Source organism: Erythrolamprus reginae, chromosome 1 (genome assembly GCF_031021105.1).
Source record: "Erythrolamprus reginae isolate rEryReg1 chromosome 1, rEryReg1.hap1, whole genome shotgun sequence".
Taxonomy (NCBI): domain Eukaryota; kingdom Metazoa; phylum Chordata; class Lepidosauria; order Squamata; family Dipsadidae; genus Erythrolamprus; species Erythrolamprus reginae.
In genome coordinates this window covers 328,112,725-328,137,778 of record NC_091950.1, presented here as the reverse complement: position 1 = coordinate 328,137,778, position 25,054 = coordinate 328,112,725, and the positions used below count along the sequence as shown (strand labels likewise).

The 25,054-nt window shown below is 39.7% G+C and overlaps 1 protein-coding gene across 2 annotated transcripts in view; it reads left to right on the top strand.

Moving 5' to 3' along the window:
- The window catches only part of PRKN (parkin RBR E3 ubiquitin protein ligase), an 890,155-nt gene that overhangs the window by 296,192 nt on the left and 568,909 nt on the right, over positions 1 to 25,054 (top strand). For both annotated transcript variants that reach the window (XM_070733810.1, XM_070733812.1), the window contains exon 4: positions 18,841 to 18,959. In XM_070733810.1, coding sequence (XP_070589911.1) covers positions 18,841 to 18,959 — 119 coding nt within the window. The remainder of the gene's footprint in view (positions 1 to 18,840; positions 18,960 to 25,054) is intronic.

The following is a 25,054-nucleotide window of genomic DNA, read 5'->3' as shown; positions in this document are numbered from 1 at the left end:
GGGGAAACCACAGGGAGGGTGGAGGCCTGTTTCCTCCCAGGAGATTCCTAGAGAGGCCCCACAAAGGCTTCTCCCCGCATTTTCAGCCCTGTTTCCTGCCAGGAGATTCCTAGAGACTTCTCCCTGCCTTTTCCGGTTATAATTTTGGAGGCTTGGGTTTGTAAGTGGAAAATGGTTCTTGAGAAGAGGCAAAAAAATCTTGAATACCCGATTCAAAAGTTCATAAATTCGTTTGTAGGTAGAGGTACCACAGTATTAATAAAAATACATATATTCATATCAACACTAATATTGATTGCTAAAATAGTAAATGTCTATATAATGTTTATGGTTGTTAAATTGGCTTCCAAAGAAGATAACAAGTCATATTATTCTGACATATTAGAATAAAAAAATCTATTTTCTACTCTCAAAGTATCATTGGTGGTTTTTTTTAAAAGGAACTTTGGCTTTATTTCAGCATTTTTGGATAAGAAATCAGTTTTATTAAATCAACTTTAAACATATACCAGGAAAAAATTAACATGCACAGTATAAGGTTATCAGTTTATTCTTCACTAGATCAATTGGTTACGTCACTGTCAGAAGTGCATTTTATTTTGCTGTAGTCAATATGGAGTCTGTATTTCTCCATCTCATACTACTGGGAGTAAAATGCAAATAGTTATGCAAAGTTCCATGAAAGATCTTAATGCATGAAGTACAAATTAGGAATGCAATAACATTGCAGATAAATAGACTGGGAAATCACTTGTCACTTCTCATTATTTTTATTAATATTAGTCTGAGAAGCTATAAAAACAAGATATTGATATAGTAAAATGGATACTCAATCAGCCAATTTCTTCAAGAAAGTTGAATGTTATCTCACCAGCTATGATACCTGGGATTAATGAAAGATGAATAATTAGAAACCAGAATGTTGAAATCTTAAAAAAAATCCTGTTTATTTTATACTCTTTTTTGGTACAGCTAATACCTTTATATTACTTATTATCTGTGGAGATTCTCAGCCATCCAAGTCATGTTTGTCCTAAAAGTGCTTTTTCCAAAAGGCAACTTGGTTTTGAGAAAAAAAGGTCGGGGGGGGGGGCACGATAGTAGCATTCCAGTATGCTGGAAAAAGGAGGGGGTCAATTTATTTTCAAAAGCACCAGAGGGGTCAGGACAAAAACAAAGGATGGAAACTAATCAAGGAGAGAAACAACCTGGAATTAAGGAGAAACTTCCTAACAGTGAGGACAATTAACCAGTAGAACAGCTTGCCTTCAAAAGTTCTGGGTGCTTCATCACTGGAGTTTTTAAGAAGAGACTCCACACCTGTCTTAAATAGTATAGAGCAGTGATGGCAAACCTGTGGCATGCGAAGCCATATCTGCCGGCACATTAACCATTGCCCTAGCTCAGCTCCAGTGCACATGTGCGCACCAGCTAGCTGATTTTTGGCTCATATGGAGACTCTGGGAGGGCATTTTAGATTTCCATGGGGCTTCCAAGAGGGCATTTTTGCCCTCCCAAGGGCCCAAGAAAGCCTCTGGGGCCTGGGGAGAGTGAAAAACAGGCCTACCAAGCCCACAAGAAGTTGGGAAATGGGCCATTTCTGGCCTCCAGAGGCCCTTTGGGGGAGGCCATTTTGTCCTACCCAGGCATTGAATTATGGGAGTGGGCATTCACATATGCATGATATCGCATGCACATGCATTTTTGGTACCTGAGGGGAAAAAGGTTCACCATTACTTGTATAGAATTTCCTGCTTGACCAAGGGTCTGACTAGAAGACCTCCAAGGCCCTTCCAGGTCTAATTGATGTGGATTTTTTTTCTCCTTGAAAATGTTTAACTTCTCATCCAGTAGCTTCTTCAGTTCTCCTCAGGTTTATATTTTTTGATGTGTCTCACAAAACACAATATTTATTGTTTCACTGTATTGGAGATTCCCCGATATTGCAATCTTATTTTGTTTTGCTGATCTGTAAACTAATATGTTTTAGGCTGAGAGACTAATTGATATACAAAGCTTGAATGTTCTCATGTTTTTTTCTTTAAATGATAGGCCCCATGGTTTCCACTAGCCAACCATTGGGAAAGTTACTATTTGAAGATCATAATTTCAGGTTAGGCTAATCAAGTTCCCTGCATGTTGCTTAAAAACTACTAAGAAATTCCCAAAATACGTTTTCTATTTTTTTAAAAAAATAATAATACAGAATGTCTTCAGATGGTGTTTCCTCTCTTTCTCCTTCTGCTTCTTTGGATAATTGCCAAAGAATGTAATTCTTGTCAGATGGTGGGATTTTTTTGTAAAAAAAAAAAGGCTGGTGAAATATAACAGTTTCTTGTATTGTGTACGAGATTGCGTATTGACAAATTCACTTTCTTTTGTTTCAAACTGCTCAAAAACATTGCTGTCTACAAAATCGTTTGGATCAAATTCAAAATTTGTCAGCAGAGGTTGGGGGAGGAATGTAAGCAATTGGAAGTAATTTGGATCAGCAATTGGGTTTGAAAAAGACATTAATCATAAGTGTCAGAAATCAGTTGTTAATTTCAGGCTGGAGAAACGTAATCAGAAACACATTCAATGGGTGTTTTTCATAAGGTGTCAATATTAAATCACATATGCTTTTTTCAGACATGTGTACAATATGTTTAGGATATATGACATGACAAATATGAATATGCCCTGTTACCAAAATGATGTCAAACTCTGTATTGAGCTCCAGATCACTTACCACAGCTCCTTATATCACAAGAGTGTCCCTGTTCTTCATTCCTTATGTTCCCACACTCTCTCACAGGTCCCCATCTTCATTCCCATCCCTTCCATCTCTGCAAAGAGAATGCAGTGGCTTATAATATAATGACAAAGATGGTTTATGTAGAGTACGAAGTGTTGGTCCTAGAACAACGCTTTGAGGAACACCACTGTTGACAGGAGCAGGATTTGATATGGTACTTCCTATTTTGACCACTTGTTGTCTATTAGACAGGAACATGGTTATCCAATCATGTAGGGGCCCAGAGATGCCTTAGGATTTTAGTTTCAGAAGTAGTTTGTTGTGTACTACTGAATCAAAGACTTTACAAAAGTCTATGTACATTGTGTCTATTGTTTTACCTTGATCAAGTTGAGTAATCCATATGTTTTTGCAGTGTAAGTGTTGCATATTACAGTATAATTTTTTTCCTGAAACCAAATTGTTTGTTGGAGAATAGGTTATTAGTTTCTAAATGGAGTGTAATGGTTTGGTTTATGATTGATTCCATGACTTTGCAGGTGATACAACCCAAATAGATTGGTCTGTAATTTTCAATGTTACTTGGATCTCTTTTTTGAAGATAGAGTTGACTGTTGCTAGTAACCATAGGTTGGGTAAGGAGCTAGTCCTGAAGGATTTTTTTAAAAAAATTATGCATAGAGGTTCACCCAAGTTTGTGGAGAGCTTTTTAAAGAATTATGCACATAGTTCACCAGGTCCAATAGACAGAGATGGTTTTAGGTTTTGTAATGCCTTTCTAACGTTATCTTCTGTAAAATTGATTTGTGTTAGATCATTGAAGTTGATTATGGTACAACTAAGAAATATTTGATTGATTTGATTTGATTTATTAGATTTATATGCTGCCAAACTGCCAAAGGACTCTGGGCAGCTATTGGGCATGAGCCATTGCTGTTTACAAAGACTAAGCTGAAGAATGTGTTAAAGAGGTTGGCTTTAACTGTTTCATTGTTATAGTCTTTACCATTCGGTTCTTTAAGGCAGAGGTCCCCAACCGCCGGTCCGCGGACCGGGACCGGGCCGTTGGGGTTTTCCAGCCGGTCCGCGGCGCCGCTGCCCTCCCGGCAGAGGACATTATGCAGGATAGGGTGGGGCGTCGGGCAGGGCGGGGAGAATCAGGAGGCTCCTTTGGCGGCTGGGGGCTGCCTGGCTTTGAGTTTTTGGCTGGGGGGGGACTTAGGAAGGTCCTACTTCTCCCCCCCCAGCCAAAAACTCAAAGCCTATCTGCTGGATATGGGCGATGAGCGGGACGAGCGGCGCCGAAGCCGGTGGCTGTGGCAGCTGCTGCAAGAGGCTTCCGCGCCGCTCTGTCCCACTCATCGCCCGGATCCAGCAGATAGGCTTTGAATTTTTGGCTGGGGGGGGGAGAAGTAGGACCTTCCTAACTCCCCCCCCCAGCCAAAATCACAAAGCCAGGCAGCCCCCAGCCGCGAGGTGCCCCCTCCCCTCCCATGGAGCCCTGCCCTGTTTGGTGCCCGCTGGCTGGGCAACAGCCTCCCTCCCTCCCTGCCTCATGTTTGCAGAGCTCCGCCGGGCAAAGTTCGGACGCCTTCCGGGCGCACGCACACATCCACACCTCCACCCCCCCCTGGAGGAATTCGCCCCCTGCCCAGAATTGGCCAGCCCAGCAACGCTGCCCTGCTCCCTTCGGAGGTGCGGAGAGGGCGGGGAGAGGAATTTAACCCCGAAAGTGGCCGGGGTTGCGCAGAAATTCCCCCAACCTTCGCTGGTTTCGGGCCAGGGAAGAGGGGGCCGTGTTTACCTGGCTGATTCGGGGATGAGAGTCCACCAGGAGCTCCGCAAGGCTGTGTGACTTGGATTGGGAAGTCCGAAAAAGACCCCCGGGATGGGTGAGTGGAGGGAGAGGGAGAAAGAGAGAGGGAGAGAGGGGGGAGAAAGAGAGAGAAAGAGATAGCAAGAGAGGGAGAGAGAGAAAGAGAGAGGGAGAGAGGGGGGAGAGAGAGAGAAAGAGAGGGAGAGGGAGAAAGAGAGATGGAGAGAGGGGGGAGAGAGAGAAAGAAAGGGAGAGAGGGGGAGAAAGAGAGAGAGGGAGAGAAAGAGAGAGGGAGAGGGGGAGAGATAGCAAGAGAGGGAGAGAGGGAAAGAGGGGGGAGAGAGGGGGGAGAGAAAGAGAGAGGGAGAGAGAGAGAGGAGATAAAGGAAGAGGAGAGATAGAAAGGAAGAGAGAGAAAGAAAGAGGGATAGAAAGAGAGTGAGAGATGCTCAGTGAGCCTTTCTTTGAAGTTGCCTTTCTTTCTTTCTCTTTCTTTTGCTCTCTTGCTCTCTTGCTCTTTCATTCTTTTTTCTCTCTCTTGCTTTCTTTCTTTCTCTTGCTTTCTCTCCTTCCTTCCCTCCTTCCATTTCTTTCATTCCCCCTCTCTATTTTTATTTCTCTTTCATTCTCTTTCTTTCTTGCTCTTTTTCTTTCTCTCTTTTACCTTCCCTTCCTCTATTTCTTCTTTTCTTTCGCCTTCCTACCTTCTTCCCTCCCTCCCTTCCTTCAGTCTTTCCTCTCTTACTCTCCCGTTTCATAAGTTTCCTTGCTTCCTTCCTCTGTTCCTGTCCCTTCCCCCTTTCTTTCTTTCTTTCTTTCCTTCCTTTCCTCCCTCCATTTCTTGCTTTCCTTTTCCTTCCTCCCTTCTTTCCTCCCTCATTCCCTTCTTTCACTCCTTCCTCTCTTACTCTCCCCTTTCACCCCTCCCCAAAGAAGGTAAATTTCATACATAATTGGTATGTTGCAAAATAAAAGTAGTTTTAAAATGGCGGGGAGGGGGCCCCCCAGACACTTAGGCTGTATGGGGCCCCAAAATTCCTGATGGCGGCCCTGGCTCCACCCCTCCATAACCCCACCCCCATATGACCAAAGCCCCCCCCCCCCTTGCCGGGCCATGAAAAACTGGTCTAGCTTAAAGCCGGTCCCTGGTGCAAAAAAGGTTGGGGACCTCTGCTTTAAGGGGTGGGATGGATCTTGAGTCTTTGAGTTGGTTGTTTACAAAGATATAGAAAGCATGTGTGGACTTTGTGGATAGAAGGTTTACTTCTTGGTTGATGTGATAATTGGTGCATTCAGTCTTTATTTGGAGACACAGATTTTGTAGTGGCTTTTAAAATTTGCAACATAGCTTGTCTTATTTTTTCTCCAAAGAGAACTTTTTTGGGATTGGAGCTTCCTTATTTTTATTGGTAATTCATTTTTCTTAGTTTTGGTGATTATTAGTGGTACATATAATTTAATGACTCTTTGGATTTTGAGCAAAAATATATTATAGTATTATTCGGCAGTATTACAGCCAGAAAAAGTATATGCCAATCAAGAGATGAGAGGTTGGCGTCTAAGATATCATAGTTGATATCCATTTGCCACTTCTATGTTGGTTGAGGCAGGCAGTATTGCCTTGAGTACCATTTGTTGGGGGTCAAGGGAAAGGGAGGGTTTTGCCTTCTCTTTCTGCTCAAGATCCCCATGTACAATTGGTGGGCCACTGTGTGACACAGAATGCTGGACTCGATGGGCTTTGGCCTGATTCAGCATTGCTCTTCTTATGTTCTTATAGTTGGCTTTTTTAAAGTTGTAATTGGTTATCCCATCATTGAGGTGGTTTCTGTCAGGATATATATTAAGACAAAACTCAATCATGCTATGGTCAGTGTTGGAAAAGGGTTATTTTATTTGTAGTACGTAAATTAAGTGTAAAATGTTGCAGAAGATGAGATCAAGAAAATTGCTGAGTCTAATATTGTCTATTACTAGTTGATCTAGCCCTAGACTGGTAATAAATTGTAAAGGGTTGAACATATGGGTTCAGTTGTACATTCATTTAGGGTCCAGTTTATATGAGGTAGGTTTAGGTTACCAAGAAATATGGTCATTCCCCCCCCCCTCCACTTAGTCCAACCCTGGGATCATTTTTGCCAGCCCATGTACTAACTCTACCCGTGTGGTTATTAGTCAGGAGTTTTTTTTAAAATGTCAATTATTCACTGTGATTTTGACTGCTGACAAAATCTACTCTAAATATTTGATGCCATTCTTCTGAATCCTGGTGTTGGGGTTGGTGAGAAAGAGGGGATGGGGAGCTGTGATTCTTGTGTCATGCCTTTGGGGCAAGTTCTTTATAGCTGAATTCAGGTACAGCGAAGCACAGCCTTGCTGAAATCTACTTAAGCTGCTCCAGAGGAGCCATTCTCCCCTTTGCCCTCCCCAAAGCTACAGCTGCCTCTCGCCTGCCTGCTCCCTTGCATCAAGGATGAGCTGCAGGCTCAGCTGCATAGGAGCAGCTCTAGATGAGTCTGCATCTCTCAAAGCCGCCGGCATTGGAGCCAGAACAGGTGAGATGCAGACACATTGACTGTATGTTCAAGCAGGGCAAAGGGTGGTAATGGCCCCGGCTCTGTTCAGCTGAGCCAGCAAAGAAGATGTTCCAGCCCACCTGCCACCCATGCGAAGCGGGTGGCATGAAGGAGACCATTGGGCAGCAGCAGGTTGTGTGGAGGACCACCTGCCCTCCCCTCTCCTGCCCTCCGCACATGAAGATGAACCACTGCCTGCCCTGGACTCCTCGCTGCTCCCACAATAACTTGGCCCCGCTCGACTGTACTTCTTTGCTGGTCTTGAAGTTGAAGCCAGGAAGACAAGAGGGGCAGCTGTTGGAGCAATGGTGCTCTAAGGTGGGTCATCATGGGGAAATGCTGGACTGGGCCACCTGCCCTCCCAATCCCAGAGTACTTTCTTCTTTCTCCCACCACTGAGAAGAGAGGAAGAGGAAGGAAGGAAGGAAGGAAGGAAGGAAGGAAGGACGGACAGGATAGGACAGGACATGACAGATCAGGACAAAAGGAGGAGGAGGAAAGGAAAGTGAAAGGAGAGAAACGGAAGAAAGGAAAAGAAAAGAAAAAAGGCAGAAAGAAAGGACAGGAAAGGAAAGGAAAGAAGAAGGAGGAGGAAAGGAAAGGAAAGAAAAGAAGAAAAGGAAAGGAAGTAAGAGAAAGAAAGAAAGAAAGAAAGAAAGAAAGAAAGAAAGAAATGCTTATGACCACAATTGAGCCCAAAATTTTGGTTGCAAAGCAGAAGTGTTGTTAAGTAAGTTTCACCAAATTTTACAAGTTGCCCACACCCACCTGATCACCTGACTATCAAGACACACCCACCTGAAGCCATGCCCACCTGACCTCCAAGCCATGCCCAAAAATAATCCACATCCACAGAACCGTCAGTAAAAAAAATTGGAACTCAACTCTGGTTAGCATGTATTTGCCAAACGAATCCTGATTAACATCAATAATTAAATTTTCCTGTAGGAAGGGAAAACACATGGACAATAACTTTTGTAACGGCTCATTTCCTTGGGCGTGCGTGCATGCCCACACATTTAGCACCATGCCTTCAATCTAAAAGTTGGACCTTAATGTTTTAATCAACAGTTGCCATATCTCCACATTTAAACAGCATGCCAGTGCTATAAACTGTTAATGGAAAACTCTGTGAAACCCTAGAGTGCTTGATTGAACAGGGAAGACAAGGTTGTAAGGTTGATACTGCTGCAATTTGAGTGATTGCCGGCGCTGTGCCTTAATTACAATTTTTTTTGTATTAATACTACTTCAGAGTTGATATTGTGTTTGAGGCAGATTTATTTTCACCTCTTTTAGCCCCTGAAAACAAATGGAGATAATCTTAATCAAGGCTGTTTGTGAGAAATTAGTCCTGACGATTCGAGGGGAACAGGGGCTGCTATTGTTAGATTAGGAATTGTGTTGTTAGTGAGGCACAATGCATTCATATTCTTTTAATTTATTCTGATTGCCTCTTGTTCTCATGGCTGGTGATATTGCTCTCTACAGAAACTCAATAAAGTGTCTACAGAAGTTTAAGATTGCTATCAGCCAATCTGCATAAAGCAACAGACAGGTTGATGCAAAATAGCCATTTACTTCGCTCTGGAATATCTGGGGGCACCTCCTGTAGCGCGTTGAGCAAATTTGCTTCCGGAAAGACAACTGGTTAATTAGTTTGCATCTTTGCATGGAACTGCTTGTTAGCAGGCACCCTCTCTAGCACTACTCTAGGCATACTTTAATTTTCTGCCCTTATGTTAAGTTTAGTGCTTGTGATGGCTTTGTGATAGTACTCATGATTAATAGTACTTAGGCTTGTCAGTGGTTGGAATGTAGTTTTGCAGGCTAATTCTGTCCATTGCCAGAAGTCAATCCTAACAAGCTCAAAGTTGACTCAGATTCCTTCCATCCTTCCGAAGTTGGAAAAATGAGAACCCAGATTGTTGGGATCTACAGTATATGCTGATTCTGTAAACTGGTTAGTACTGTAAAGGACTATGGAAAAGTATATAAGTCTAGGTGCAGTGATGGGCTCCTACGGGTACGGTCAGGTACGCAGAACCAGTAGAAAAAAATTGATTTTTTAATTTTGTTTCCTCTTCTGGGTTCTGGATAAGCAGTGGAAGTGATGTGCCGGTGCTTGGAGGCTGTTGGGGTCTGGATGGGTGTCAACAGACTCAAACTCAACCCGGATAAGATGGAGTGGCTGTGGGTTTTGCCTCCCAAGGACAATTCCATCTGTCCATCCATCACCCTGGGGGGGGAGTCACTAACCCCCTCAGAGAGGGTCCGCAACTTGGGCGTCCTCCTCGATCCACAGCTCACATTAGAGAAACATCTTTCAGCTGTGGCGAGGGGGGCGTTTGCCCAGGTTCGTCTGGTGCACCAGTTGCGGCCCTATTTGGACCGGGAGTCACTGCTCACAGTCACTCATGCCCTCATCACCTCGAGGCTCAACTACTGTAACGCTCTCTACATGGGGCTACCTTTGAAAAGTGTTCGGAAACTTCAGATCGTGCAGAATGCAGCTGCGAGAGCTATCATGGGCTTTCCTAAATTTGCCCATGTCACACCAACACTCCGCAGTCTGCATTGGTTGCCGATCAGTTTCCGGTCACAATTCAAAGTGTTGGTTATGACCTATAAAGCCCTTCATGGCACCGGACCAGAATATCTCCGGGACCGCCTTCTGCCGCACGAATCCCAGCGACCAATTAGGTCCCACAGAGTTGGCCTTCTCCGGGTCCCGTCAACTAAACAATGTCGTTTGGCGGGACCCAGGGGAAGAGCCTTCTCTGTGGCGGCCCCGACCCTTTGGAATCAACTCCCCCCAGATATCAGAGTTGCCCCCACCCTCCTAGCCTTTCGTAAGCTCCTTAAAACCCACCTCTGTCGTCAGGCATGGGGGAATTGACATGTTCCTTCCCCCTAGGCTTATAAAATTTGTGTATGGTATGCTAGTGTGTATGATTGGTTTTTAACTTGTGGTGTTCTTAAAATTAATTTAATATTGGATTTGTCTTGTATTGCTGTTGCTGTGAGCCGCCCCGAGTCTGCGGAGAGGGGCGGCATACAAATCTGATTAAACTTAAACTTAAACTTAAACTTAAACTTAAACTTCCTATCACAGTAAATGAGGTTGAATGTGTATAATTTTAGAAGAGCTGTGCTTGTGTGTGAGTGTGTGTGTACATATGCATACATTTTATATAGTAGATAATGTATATTTTTGTGTGCCTGTGTGTAATACGTATTTACACATATGGCATATATACAGAGAATTAAATAGTATGTTTTGGATGTTCAGTAATAGTAAATAGATAGGGAAATCGTATCTCTTTGAGGCGAGGAGAGGCCAGGCACTTAACCCAAATCCTTGATGTGAGTGATGTCAAGATGGCCATCTTTAAGCCAGTCACATGACCTTTAAGCCAGCCACTCCCACCTGGTCACATGGCCAGAAAGCCACACCCACAAAATAAGCCGTACCCACAGTGTGGTAGTAAACTTTTTTGCGGCCCTTCAATGTCTAGGTGCTACTGCTATTGCTCAACAGAGCGATGGTTTTGTGCATGTTTTTATGAGGCATAGTAAGTAGAAACTATTACTCAATTCCTGCTGTTTTTAGCACATAGGGATTTCTGGCTTTCCGATTGCTTTCCTGCCCTAATTTTGCAGTCACTGTCAGTATCCGGTGTCGGCATTACAACAGGAGAACTGATGTCACAAAGAATAAATTCATCAAGTTATATGTGCATCATTGCATTTACTATTAATTTGTGTTTAACCTAAAATCAGCCACTCTGGGTTATAACTGCAGTCTAACTTAAAAGAACATTTTTCCCCTTTAGCTGCACAGTGGAGATTACAGTCCTTACCACCACCAACATCACCTCCAAAAATGAAACAAAACCAGGAGGATTAGTCATGTCAGCAACTGAAATCACAAATGATGTTGTATATTTAAATGATTTCATTTTAGTCATTTTAATAATTTAACAACTGGCATGCACCCAAAGCTTTGGTAAACTACTTATGGCCTCTGTGAAAGAGTAGTTACACAACTCTGGATACCTTTTGTTTGATAATTGCCATTGGTATTTTTGCAATCAGTTTATGGTTCTCAAAAGCAAAAGGGATGTGTGTAGACTCAATAACGTATCTTTAAAAGATAGAATATTCTTCAGATTTTGCTCAGTTTCTGACAACAGTATGGAAATGGTTTGCCCTTTCCTTCTCACAAGATTTCTTCCCCAACTTTTCAGCCTATAACCGGCTTTTTTCCCAGTTGGTCTCCCATCCCAGACCAGTCAGGTTTAAGCATTCTTAGCTTTTTTAAAGTTACTTAAGGATGTGGAAGTGCTGCAATTACTAGTACCATGGAACATTTTTTTTTTCCTTTCCAGATCAAAAAAATCTATTTGGCAAGTGGTTTTAAATTTCTTCAAATAACTTTGAAAGAGCTGTGATGGGGCAGTGGTTAGAATGCTGTATTGCCAGGCTAACTCACTACTCACTCCATGATTTCAACTCTGAACAACTCAAGATTGGACTCAGCCTTCTATCCGTCTGAAGTCAGTAAAATGAGGACCAAGATTGTTGGGGGCAATATAATAATAATAATAATAATAATAATAATAATAATAATAATAATAATAATTTATTAGATTTGTATGCCGCCCCTCTCCAAAGACTCGGGGCGGCTCAATATGCTGACTTTTAGAGTGGGCTATAAACAGTGATGATTTTCAGCCGGTTCACACCCATTTGGGCAAAGCAGTTAATAAATTACCCACCATCTTGCTATCAAAGTGGATCCTGGACGTGGTGCTGGAGCAGTGAGCAATGGAACAGCAAATGCGAGGGAAGGAGATGACCATTTTTCTTCCTCCTTCCCTAATGCTGACTGCTCTGTTGCCTGTTTCTCCATTGCAGCACAGCACCCAGGATCCACTTTGATAGGAAGAAGTGTAATTTAACAACTGGTTTGCCCAGGGTCATGTTGGCCATTGAGAGAGACTCAACCCGTATGTGTGGGGAGCTGGAGGACGGGAATGGGCCCCGCCTCCCATGACAGCTATCCTGACCTTGGGCAAACTAGTTATTTGAATCCCACCACTGGCTGTAAAGCACTATGAAGCGGTATATAAGTCTAAGTGCTATTGCTATATAACAAACTATTACGGTAAAGGCAGTTTTTATGGCTCTTGAGTAAAACATGCAGCTCCTTATTTCAACCTCTGGCAATCGTAAATGTTTACGTTCTGAGCTGCAGGTAAATTAATTACGGTAACTCTGAACTGGCTTATGGGAGCTTACCATTCAAATATTTAATGTCATCATGTTTTAAATTAGTCCAGTAAATTGAAAAATCTGTAACTTGTCAACTTTTCTCTTTCATTCTGTATTTAATGTTGAAAGATTGCCTTTTCATTACGGAAGTAAATTAACATTTGGGTAGCTTGACAACTTTCAATCTACACAAGTGTGATCCCTGCATATTTCTGCTGTGCTAAATTAAATATGGCCAATTTTCAGTATTTTTGGATGACTTTGAACAAGTGAGATCTTTAAAGCAGTGCTTTTCAACCTCAGCAACTTTAGATTTCAATCCCCAAAATTTTCAAGCCAGCAAGAAAATGAACCCAGTCTGGATGACTTGTTAACCAAAATTCCCTGCCAAATTCTTCCCTATTTTTTTTCCTTCTTAAATTCCTTTTAAAGCTTCTCTTTCCATGCTCTCCAGGCTTATATCTAGTTGACTAGATTTGCTGATTCATATTTTAATGTCTTCTACTATAGGTTACTTCAATACTCTTATTAAAGAAGTCAGTTTCTATGGTACAAAAAGCTATTGCAGTGTTCAAAACCAGAGTTTCTAGCATGAAAAAAGTGCTGATTTTTATGACAGATGCAGGTTGAAATTGTTATTATTTAGTATATGATGAGAATTTGACAGAATAAAAGCATATATACACAATCCACATGATTATAAGTAAAACATCGGGAATGATCTTATTTACTTATTTATTTTATTTATTTATTTTTTTTATTTCTATGCTGCCCTTCTCCTGAGACTCAGGGCAGCTTAGAAATCTATATTTAACTGGATGTCCAATTCAGCTAAACCCTCTAGCATTGCTTCATGCAGATCTTCTAGGAAACTGGAGAACACACAGCATGGGCAGTCTGGCTCAATATGTTTAATAGTTTGCATATCAGCACAATTGCAACAAGGAATATCTTCTCATCTCTACTGATACAGGGCAGAGGCACTCCTTCAAGTATCATACTGAATTCTGTTTGATTTTAACTGGACAAAGTGAGACAGGTCAAAACCAGATCGTTTGGTAAAAGCAACGGTGGGCTACGAGCCGAAACGCTAAATTGTGTTTGCCACCGCGGCTCATAAGTTCTTGCAGGACCAGTGCGATTTTGCTGCTGCACTGTGGAGGAAGCAAAATTGCGCATGGAACCACAGGTGCGCCCGTGTTTCAGCATGTGCGGAAGCAAGAAAACCTCACCAAAACATGGGCGCACCTGCAGTTCCGTGCACAATTTTGCTACCTCCACAAGTGCAGCAGCAAAATCATGCTGGTCGTGCAACAACTTACAAGCCACGGCGATGAGCGCAATTTAGCGTTCCCACTCGTAGCCCACTGCTGGGTAGAAGGAACACTAATGGTCAGGCTGCAAGAAGGTCTTTGACTACTGTTGGCCGAACCGAACTTGCAAAGTTCGGGTTTGTGTCGAACTTTGCAGCGTTCGGCATGCAGAACCTGAACTTTTTTAAAAGTTCGGGTTTGGCGTTTGACATTTCCTCGAACACCATGAAGCGCCGCCACTCGAGAGGAGAGTGGGGAATCCCATTGTGGGATTCCCCACCTCCTTTTGCTTGCGGTGCTGCAAGCAAAAGGAGGTGGGAAATCCCACGATGGGATTCTGGGGGCGGGGCTTTGACGTCACGGATACTCCTTCCTGGCCAGCTGAAACGGGGAGGAAGGAATCTCCGTGAGGTCAAAGCCCCATCCCCGGAATCCCATTGTGGGATTCCCCACCACCTTTTGCTTGCAGCGCTGCTGCGGCATCCTTTTCCATAAAAATAAAAGGAAGCAAAGGAGGTGGGATATTCCCCACCTCCTTGTTTATTTTTACAAAAAAGGGTGCCGCAGCGGCGCTGCTGCTGTTCGGGTTCAGGTTTGGTGAACTCACCCGAACTTCACGGCAAAGTTTGGCCAAACTCACCAAACCCGAACTTTGTTGGGTTCGCCCAACACTATCTTTGACCATAGCCAAATGAGAATTGGCACAGTGAATTGATGCATAAAGCTTTTCTTTCCTTCTTTCTGCACTACTGAAATTAATACTAAATCAGTGCTTATCAACAAAGCAGTTGTGCTGTTGCAGACCTTTGTCACCAAAAAAAGCTGACTTAGTCAGTACAATATTTTAATGAAGGGGGGGGTGTTGCTTTTGTTTAAAGCTTCACTTCAGCCTTGGAGTGATTTCTCTACAACTAATAAGTGCTAATTAATCTGTTATCAAAAGAGCAGACTAGTTTGGCACTTTTGGGCAGTGTGTTATCAATAGGAAGAACAAAGCCAGACTGCTAGAGGAATCATGAAGAAAAATACAAAACAGCTCCAACAAATATTGTTCTCTTTGTTGTCTTAAATATTTGAAAGATCATCATCTCATAAGAAATTGCTTATTTCTCAAGCTATCTTCTCTAACACTTTTGGGATATGGTGGAATACAGATCCTCAAAATCTAAACCACTATGCTGTTATAAAGATCTGTGAATATTTTCCTCCTCTACCCCTCAGTAATCCAGATTTTTTTTTCCAGGACCAAATGAGTGTCCTTGTTTGTTTGTTTTTCAAGTACGCATTGGTGGTATACAAATATGTAACAATATTTATATAAATGATACTAGTAAAAGAGAATCATTAGGACAGGGGATGGAAGGCACTCTGGTGCACTTATGCAGGCCCCTTAGTGACGCCCCCTTAGGAATCAGGAGAAGTCAACAGTGAATAGTCTCAGGGTAGTTTTGGGGGTTAGATGATGATACTACAGAGTCTGGTAGTGAGTTCCATGCATCAACTACAGTAAAATTGTGTTTCCTTCAGTCAGGTTTTAGAGCAGTTTACTTAAGTTTGTATCTGTTTTGTGCTCATGTGTTGTTGTGGTTGAAGCTGAAGTAGTCGTTGACAGGAAGGATGTTGTAGCAGATGATTTTATGGGCTATGCTTAGGTTGTGTTTAAGGTGACATAGTTCTAAGCTTTTTAAACCTAGGATTGTCTAGTTGCGTAGCGGATTCTGTTGCAAGTGGAGGACTGGAGGGCACTTCTAGTAAAGTATCTCTGGACATTTTCTAGAGTGTTTATGTCCGAAAGCAGTGTGGGTTCCAGATAGATGAACTGTATTCAAGGATTGGTCTGGTGAAAATTTTGTATGCTCTAGTTAGTAGTGTGAGATTACCAGAGCAGAAGCTATTTAGGATTAGGTTAACAACTCTTAAGAAAAGTAACAAATCTTCTGTTCCCGGGTCACCCTGACCCGGACCGAAAACTCTTCATTTGCAGTGCTTATGTTTGGTCAATTTGAATACTTTTTTCACTTGGAAAGTAGTCTGAACATTTCTGCACACAATGATATGAAAATTGAACTGAAGAAATTAATCCTTATTGGTTTATTTTGCACATAAATATGCCCCCCCCCGTTTTTGTGAATTTTCTTTAGGTTTATTGATAATTATGCCTGCAAAATACATTCTATTTTACTAAAGTTGGTATTGGATTGGTAGCTTGAACATTTCTGAACATAATGATATGAAAATTGAACTGGAAAAATTGATGCATATTGGTTTATTTTGTTGATGAAATGCACGCCCCCCCCCGTTTTTTTTAAATAGTCTTCACTTTATGGATAGTTTTGCTAGCAAAATACATTCTATTTTACTAAAGTTGGTGTGGGATTGGTAGCTTGAACATTTCTGAACATAATGATATGAAAATTGAACTGGAAAATTGATGCATATTGGTTTATTTTGCACATAAATGTATGCCTCCCCCCGTGTTCAATTATTTCAATTTATATAAAATTTATATAAAAATTATGCTGTTAATTTCAAACTTACATACTTTTTTTTAGTAAAATGGATTTGTTTCATAAAATTAGTTCTCTGGCTACAATGTGGTTGATTTTCAAAAGGATATTCCAAATATTTCTAGACAAATATGTATAAACAGTGACAATAATGGCACATAGCAAGGGCGGGGGGTGGGGGGTGGCCCTTTTGTGGCAAAAATAAACCAATAAGAACCATTTTTTTCAGTTCATTTATATTTGTCTTATATTCAGAAATGTTCAATTTAGTATATCAAACCTTTTGGGGGAAAATTCCTTAGGGATTTGTAGCCTTAAAAAATAGAAATTGACACGAAATTTAAAAAGGATGGGGGGAGGGGCTTTTTGATCAAAATAAAAATATAAGTCTCAATTTTTCCAGTTCAATTTTCATATCATTATGTTCATAAATGTTCAAACTAGTTTTCCAGTTGAAAAAGTTTTCAAAAAGATCAAATTCAAGTACTTAAAAAAATTATTTTTGGTCCGGTCATATACGAACAGAAACAGACTCGAAGTTATGATTTTTTTTTGCCCAGAAAACAATTAGCCACCACCCCAAAAATATTTTTTGATGATCAGCATTGTTAAATTGAGTAAATGAATGCCTAAGATTTTAAAGAATATTTCGGATTTGGAGCATAAAAAAATAAAAAGTGAAAATGGTTGCAAGCAGCCGAGGGGGGGGGGGCTTATTTCTGATATTAAAAAACCAATAAGAATCATTTTTTTAAGTTCCTTTATATTTTTCTTATATTCAGAAATGTTCAAGCTACCAATCCCACACCAACTTTAGTAAAATAGAATGCATTTTGCAAGCAAAACTATCCATAAATTGAAATTTTTTTCACAAAAACGGGGGGGGGGCGTGCATTATATCCGCAAAATAAACCAATAAGATTTACTTTTTTCATTTCAATTTTCATATCATTGTGTGCAGAAATGTTCAGACTACTTTCCAAGTGAAAAAAGCTTTCAAAAAGACCAAACATAAGCACTGCAAATGAAGAGTTTTCGGTCCGGGTCAGGGTGACCCGGGAACAGAAGATTTGTAACTTTTTTTGCCCAGCAAAGACTAAGCCCCCCACCCCCAAAAAAAAATTCTCATAGAGAGAACCCCTGAAATGATGAAAAGTCATGAAATTTCAAGTTTCAGATATGCAGGGAAAATTTTTTACAGGGACTCAAACTTGGCTTCGGGTCGCATACGACCCGAACAGAACAGCAGGGTTAAACAGAACAGCAGGGTTAAAGCCTTTTTGGCGATGTTGTTGCAGTAGGCTTTGGCACTTAGATTGCCAAAGTATAAAACTTTGTAAACAAAGGTATAGAAACTACCAATTTCACTAACTAAAAATATCAACTCTATCAGGCCCATGTTGGTTCCCTCCTGCTCACCTCTGGAGTGCAAGAGAAATGAAAGTAAGAGAAATTGTTTTCTCCTGTCTTCGGGTATTCCCCTCTTATGTGATTCCTGATAGGTTGAAAATGTTAGGCAGATCTGCCTTTAGTTCCTTACAAAGCTGCCGAAAAAAAGATGTGTAATGCTCCTACACACATTTTATCTAAAGGAGCAGGATGTGTGAGTTTCCACCTATGAACAGCTCCTTTACAGATAAATTGATGTTTGAGTTATCTAATCCCACATTTGGGCAAGCCGCTTGGGGGTTTGATGGTATATAATTTTTAGTTACAGACATAAAAATATACGTTTGAGTCACAGCCATAGAATGGGCACTTTACTGGAAAGGGATGATGTGACACACCTTAGTTTTATAATAAAGAAGCACAACTGTTTGCTTTTATCATTTAAATATTTTCCCACAGGAATGGCAGTTCCCATGTGTTTTTAAGATAATGGAAAGAATTCCTTATGGATTTATAAGCAAAGTTTATGGCTTACCTTTCACTGGCAGTCTGAATAGCTGTTGCTATTCCCTGCTTCTCCCCAGCTCTGTTTATTATTGCAAGTCTATAATAAGACAATAGGGAGAGAAATCAGGTTAGCTTCCTCTTTATTATATGTTTGGCAGCTGGTGTTAGACTATATTGTTCCATTACCTTTTTAATGTTCTTAAACGATGTTTTCAGATTTTATTGTGATGAATATTCTGGCTTCTCTTGTTAACCTATTCTTGTGATTGTGTTTGTTTGATTTCGGTGTATTGTGTATTTTATGTTTCTGCTGCTTTTATCTGATTTCTGTATATTACTTCAATCACCCAAGCAATTTAATATATATGTCTAATAATAATATCCACTCTTGCCAGATGGAGAGAGTTTAACTCTTCAGGCGGACTAGAAGGAGTGTTGGAAGCAGGAAGGATAAAAAGGGCAGATATAGAATTGCTGCATTAGGGAACATACACAAATAGCTAAATGCTTATTCCTCTCCAAAAATAATCCAATATATTTGATTTTAATCCATTGCTATCCAGAATAGGAAAAAATGTCATTTTGATATTCTATATGTGCATTTTCATTTGTTTCTTAGTGTTTGTTATACACACACACACAAACATACAGATATATGCACAATGTAATGTTGTTTTCTTAATAAATGAAGGTTTTGCATTTCTGTTTCACCCAACAGAAGCTGCTAAACACAGCAGTTTTTATGTTTTCTGCAAAAGCTTCTGCCAAGCCGTGAAACCTGGGAAACTCCGGGCTCGTTGCAAAACGTGCAAACAAGGGACACTGACTTTGGCACGGGTAGGTTTAACTTTCTATCTTGTTCGTTGGTTAATGTAAGTTATTAACATTTGAAATGGTAAACTGATTAATACTGCCTATGGAGAAGGTGGCCCCTCATATCTGGAAGGGGAATTGCATGTATTCATAACAGGTAGAAAATGAATATATTGAACAATATAAAATGGCATGTTGTCCAGTTTGATTACATAAATTGGCCAACATATCAGTTAATGTTGTTTGATATATTCATTTTCTACCAGTGTATTTTATTGATTTATTCATGGATGAATATGATATTAGAACTTTGTCCATTGTAAACAAGTGTGTTTATAATGTCTTTGTAGCATTACCCTAGAGAGATATCCCTGGTTACATTATTATTCATGCTCAGTCACATGAGAAAGGTCTTTTCAAATTCATGAACTCTGTCCTATTTCTTTAATACCTTCATTTAACCCTGATCATTATTCACTTTCTGCTGTAATTTTCAAGGTTTGGCAATTTTTATCATACTGTTTTCACACGATGATAGTGGCGTAGTTTTGTTGCAAATTACTCTGAGCATCCTTTATTTTAAAACAGTATCTTTGGGGAACAGCAGGATATGCATTTTTGAAAAATATATTCAATGTGCTTCCAAGTACATAGTGCATACGTGCACAGCCCAAGCCAGTTTAGTATAGTGGTTAAAGCGCTGGGATAGAAACCAGGTGGCTGTGAGTTCTAGTTATGCCTGAAAAAAACGACTTGGTGACTTTGGGCCAGTCACTTTCTCTCAGCCCAGCTCACAGGGTGTTTGTTGTGGGGAAAAATAAGAAGAAGGAATATCAATATGTTTTCTGCCTTGAGTTGTAGATAGAAAAAAAGTAGGATAAAAATATTCTTCCCAAAAGTAAGCAGAACTTGTATCTGATTTCAGCAGATATAAGCTTCTGTATCATATATATAAGATTAGAGCAGGGGTCTAAGCAGCTATGCTGACTGGAGAATTCTGGGAGTTGAAGTCCACAAGTTTTAAAGTTGCCAAGTTTGAAGACCTCTGGTATGAATGGAAATTGCAGTTTCAGCACAACTGAAGTGCTTCTACCATTCTATACAATTACAGATAGCAAAATCAGTAGGCTTTCATGTTAACACAGCTTCACAAATGAAGCCCTTCTGTGTCCTCCAAGCTAAGTTATCCTGAGATTCTTTGTAGTTTTTAAAGGGATAATAGCCTTCTCAAAAGCTTAAACTCCACCCCAGCTTCAGAGAGGATTTGGATTATCCCATCTCTTGATTCCAATTCTTTTAATCTTTCTTCTTTGAAGTAATCACATTTTAACTCTTCTCTAACATTATCAATGGTTAAGGAGAAAAACAAGCCAGTTTCATAAACTAAAGTTCTCCATAACTCTGTAAGATAGCTCATTGTAGCTTTCTCCATTTATCTTTTTTGCACAAATAATGCTTCATTAGGACTCTATCAGATTCATGTTAGCTATTGGCCCTTTTATATAACAGTGTTATAGAATAAATAAGAAAAAAAAGAAAGGAAGAATAAATAAACTCTAAAGTGTATACACACACACACATACATACACACACATACATAAGGGATAATCTAACTATGGATATTAGCCAATGCAAATGTATTGTAAATATCAGGAAACTATACCCCTACTGCTTTGTTTGTTTTGTATGTGTTTGTGTTTTATGTGTATTTAAAAAAAGAAACTCACGAATGAAAAAAGAATCATATTTCAATTCTGTGCATGGAAGTGGAGCTGCAAGATGCAGTTCACATTGATTTTCTGTTTCTTTCATACTTTTCATTGACTGTTTCAACTTTTGTTTATGTACAGTAATTAGATATTTCCACAACATCTAATACATCAATGGATTTACTGCAAATTCTGCTATTGGACTGGTTCTTGTGTTCACAAATTTTGCAATCAGAATGTAGACTTGATTTGTTTTGAAATTGGCATTTGTTTTTTGTTGCTGCTGCTGCTGCTGTTGTTGTTTTTGTTGTTGTTGTTGTTGTTGTTGTTGTTCTTCTTCTTCTTCTTCTTCTTCTTCTCCTCCTCCTCCTCCTCCTCCTCCTCCTCCTCATCCTTATCCTTCTTCTTCATATTGACCGCAGAGCCAACAATCCCTTCTGAGAAAGAATACTCGAATACTCTCCTAATACTTTCCTAATCTGATGCCTTCGGGAATGTGTTGGGCTACTGAAGGAGTTGTATTGACAGACTGAAGGAAATTGAAGTATAAAAAAAGAAAGGCTTTCTTATTCCTGCTTAAGAATTCCAACCTGAATTAGCTAACTTATGCCAGTCACTCCTTCAATTATGCTTTACTGCACCTTTCTAGGTAGTAGTTCCAAACTGAATTTAAGAGCCATGGTGATGACAGTGGTTAGAATGCAGTATTGCAGCCCAACGCTGTTAACATCCAGCAGTTGGATCTTGACTGGCTCAAGGTTGACTTAACCTTCTATCCTTCCTAGGTCTGTAAAATAAGGGCTAAGTTTTTTGGGGGCAACATAAAGCACTATGAAGCTGTATATCTGTGTTATTGCTATATTTGGTATGGCATGAAAAGTAAAGCAGAATCATACCGGATTAGTATAAGGATGGGAAGCCACCAGAAAATTTTAGGGATGTAGATTAAATTGGAATTTAAAAAAAAAATCCCATGGAAGACCTCTTTTAAATATACCTAGAAAAGCTATGTGGCACATACATGAAGTCACTAGGGACTAAACTGCTCTTGGAGCACATTTGTTTTATCTTTCTAAAACAAATCCCAAGCCTAGCGCTAATCATCTCACAGCTAGAGATTCTTCCCCAAACTACTGAAGAATAAACAAAATATTCTTGTATTTTCTCCTCTATCTTTTGTTTAACTTATAACAGAAGAACATAGCATAGGATTATGTTCCCAATAACTGGACTAAATCCAGTTTCGGATAATATCTCTGAAGACATAAAGATGTTTTTCTTCTATGCTGAATTACTGGGTACTGTTTTCTCTTGTTCTGTTTGGCATCTTTCAAAAGTTTTCCCTGAGCACATCTGAAAGAGGATTTTCCGGGCCTGTATTTCTTTCCTTTCTTCTTATCCATTTATTTTACCACCCAGCAAAAGTCCATTTTATGTCATTAACTTGGATGACAGGATACTTTACATAATGTTTGATTTATAGTTCTCATTCTTCTGCCCCAGTAAAGATTCTCCATGAAGTTAAAAAAAAAGAAGTGAAACCTCAATTCTTTCATTTCATTTTATAGCATTTGGCTGTTCTGACCTTGGTAACTAAGTGCTTGCTTATGAGATCTTTGCTTCCTTTTTATATCAGAGAAGCAAGAAAACACAGATAAATTGATACAGCTGAAAAACTAAGGGTTTGTACTCCACTTTTGTTTATTGCAGAAAGTAACTTTTAAAATGTTTGCTTACACTTAATCAGTAGCTGACTTTTGGTTTCAGTGAAACCAATAAATTGGCATTAAAAACAAATTAGTATTAACTTTCTTAAGGAAGTTTATTCTTAGGGTTTGTGAACTAGAAATAGGTAACTTAATTGAACTAAATTTTGTGAAAGTTCCTTCTTTTTGGCAAGAAGAATAACATTGAGAATATTCATAATATAGCTTATAGTAATCCTTCAATTCATGTTAATTTGTAATAGTTTTTTAGGTTATATTAGGAGTAAATCCAACATTTACAGAGTCCATTTCTTCTTCTTTAATGAAAAAAAAAATCCCATTATACTTACGGCTGCATTTAAGAGTGTTTCACAAAATACCTATGTTAGATATCTTTATTCTGAATTGCATATAATTATCAGAAAATAATATTAGCAACATATTGAGGTATTTTTTCAGGTGAATAAGATTATCTTAATAAATATTGCTGGCTTATATCTTGCCAAACATGCAACCGGTTTCCAAATATGTGAATTAGTTATAGGAAATGTGCTTCATTTTGTATTCTCAAAGTTGTTTGATAATTTGTAACATTGCAATATTAAATATGTCACTGTAAAATAAAATTTAATTATAATTCTCACCACCGTGCCTTTTTAAAAATTGAAAACTGGTCTGATATCATTTGTCCTGATTTTCTATTTTTAAATCAATACCTGATTTGGGATAGGCAATAAAATGTAAAGCCAGCCTTCTTAATATATTTATGCTGATGTGCATATTTTTGCTCCAGTATAGATATTAGTTTAATTATGTGATCGGAGGAGGTTTTTTATTCTTGAATATGCATAATAAATGTTCATAGTGAAGAAAAGCACTAATATGCAAAACCTAGACATGAAATCTTGATATCACATAAGTAAAAATAAATGTAATGAATAATATTCACAGCCATTTTCACTAACTTCAATGACAAATACTGTACTTCCATTGACCCCCAGCATTAATTGGCCCGTGGGTCTCCTTTTTGTGGTTCCTGGAGCCTTTTCCAATTACAGTTGCCCAAAAATAGTGTCAAGTTTTCATTCTACTCTAAATCAAGAAAGACTTGAAAAAACAAGGGTAAAGAAACAGATGGAACAATCGATCACATACTCAGCTGCTGCAAAAAGATCGCACAGACTGACTACAAGCAGAGACATGATGCTGTGGCACAGATGATCCACTGGAACTTGTGCCGGAACTACCATTTCCCAGTGGCAAAGAACTGGTCGGATCATAAGCCCAAAAAAGTGGTCGAAAATGAGCAAGCAAAACTACTGTGGGACTTCCGACTTCAGACTGACCGAATTCTGAAGCATAACACACCAGACATCCTGATTGTGGAGAAAAAGAAAGTATGGATCATCGACATTGCAATCCCAGGGGACAGCAGAATTGAGGAGAAGCAGCTAGAGAAATTAGTGAAATACAAAGATCTAAAACTCAAGCTGCAACGACTCTGGCATAAGCCAGTGAAAGTGGTCCTAGTGGTACTTGGCACGCTGGGCGCAGTGCCAAAGGATCTCAGCGGACGTTTGAAAACCATTGGAATTGACAATTGCAAAAGGCCGCTTTACTGGGATCGGCAAACATAATTCGCCGCTACATCACGCAGTCCTAGGTGTTCGGGAAACACCCGACTGGTGATGAAATACGATATCCAGCATAGTGATCTCGTTTGCTATGTTGTATTGACATAATAATAATAATAATAATAATAATAATAATAATAATAATAATAATAATGTTCTAACTGTGATCATTGAACAAAGAGACAGGGACACATGACTGCAACTTGTGACTTCCTGCCAGTTTCCCAAATCACTTTCTTTATGAGAAGCCAGCCATGAAAGTTTCAATTGACAATCATGTAACTGCAGAATGATGCAATATGTCGTAAGTGAGGACCAGCTGTAAATCTCCCTTTCCAGCCCAGTCAAAGTTGAATAGTTGCTGAACAAGCAGTTGTTAAGCAAGGGCTACCTGTAATGTGGCTAGTATTCTCAATGGAAATGAACAGTATTTAAAAGTTTTAATTAAGTCTGAAAAAGTTATTTGAGCCACTATTTGAAAGAGACTAAATGATTACTTAAGTTTTTCATCAAATGTGGGATGTTGCCTGCCCACTCCAAATGTTTCCTATTCACCACAATGCTGATGGGCTGCATGTATCAAGACATGTTAAAATCCTGTAAACACAAAAATGTCACAGAGATGCTTTGCCTTTCATTCTCATTAAAGTGTGAAAAGCATCCATTGGAATAGATTAGACGTGTTCTTTGGTATGATTGTTTTGCTTGTTTAAGTGGGTTTGATGGCTTCTTTCCCCTTTGGATGTGGCAGCCAAAGGATTTCAAAATAATAATAACAAAAATTGTTATTGTTATCATAGTAGAAGTGTTGGACAAGGTAGAATGCTGAGTCAAGTTAAAACAGACCAATGAGTTAGTGAAGACACTGGATTCTGGAGCATGCCATGTCTACAACATCTTACCCATTTTTTATGTTTGTGTCAAAGAAGCTTTGATACACACTTTTCCAGGTGCTTATAATCTCAAATGGCAGAATAGGACAGAAGCATCTTATTGTGTCATTTGAGAATTCAATGAACCTTTTTTCTGGTCCAACAGGACAGTTTCAATATTATTATATTGCTTGATAG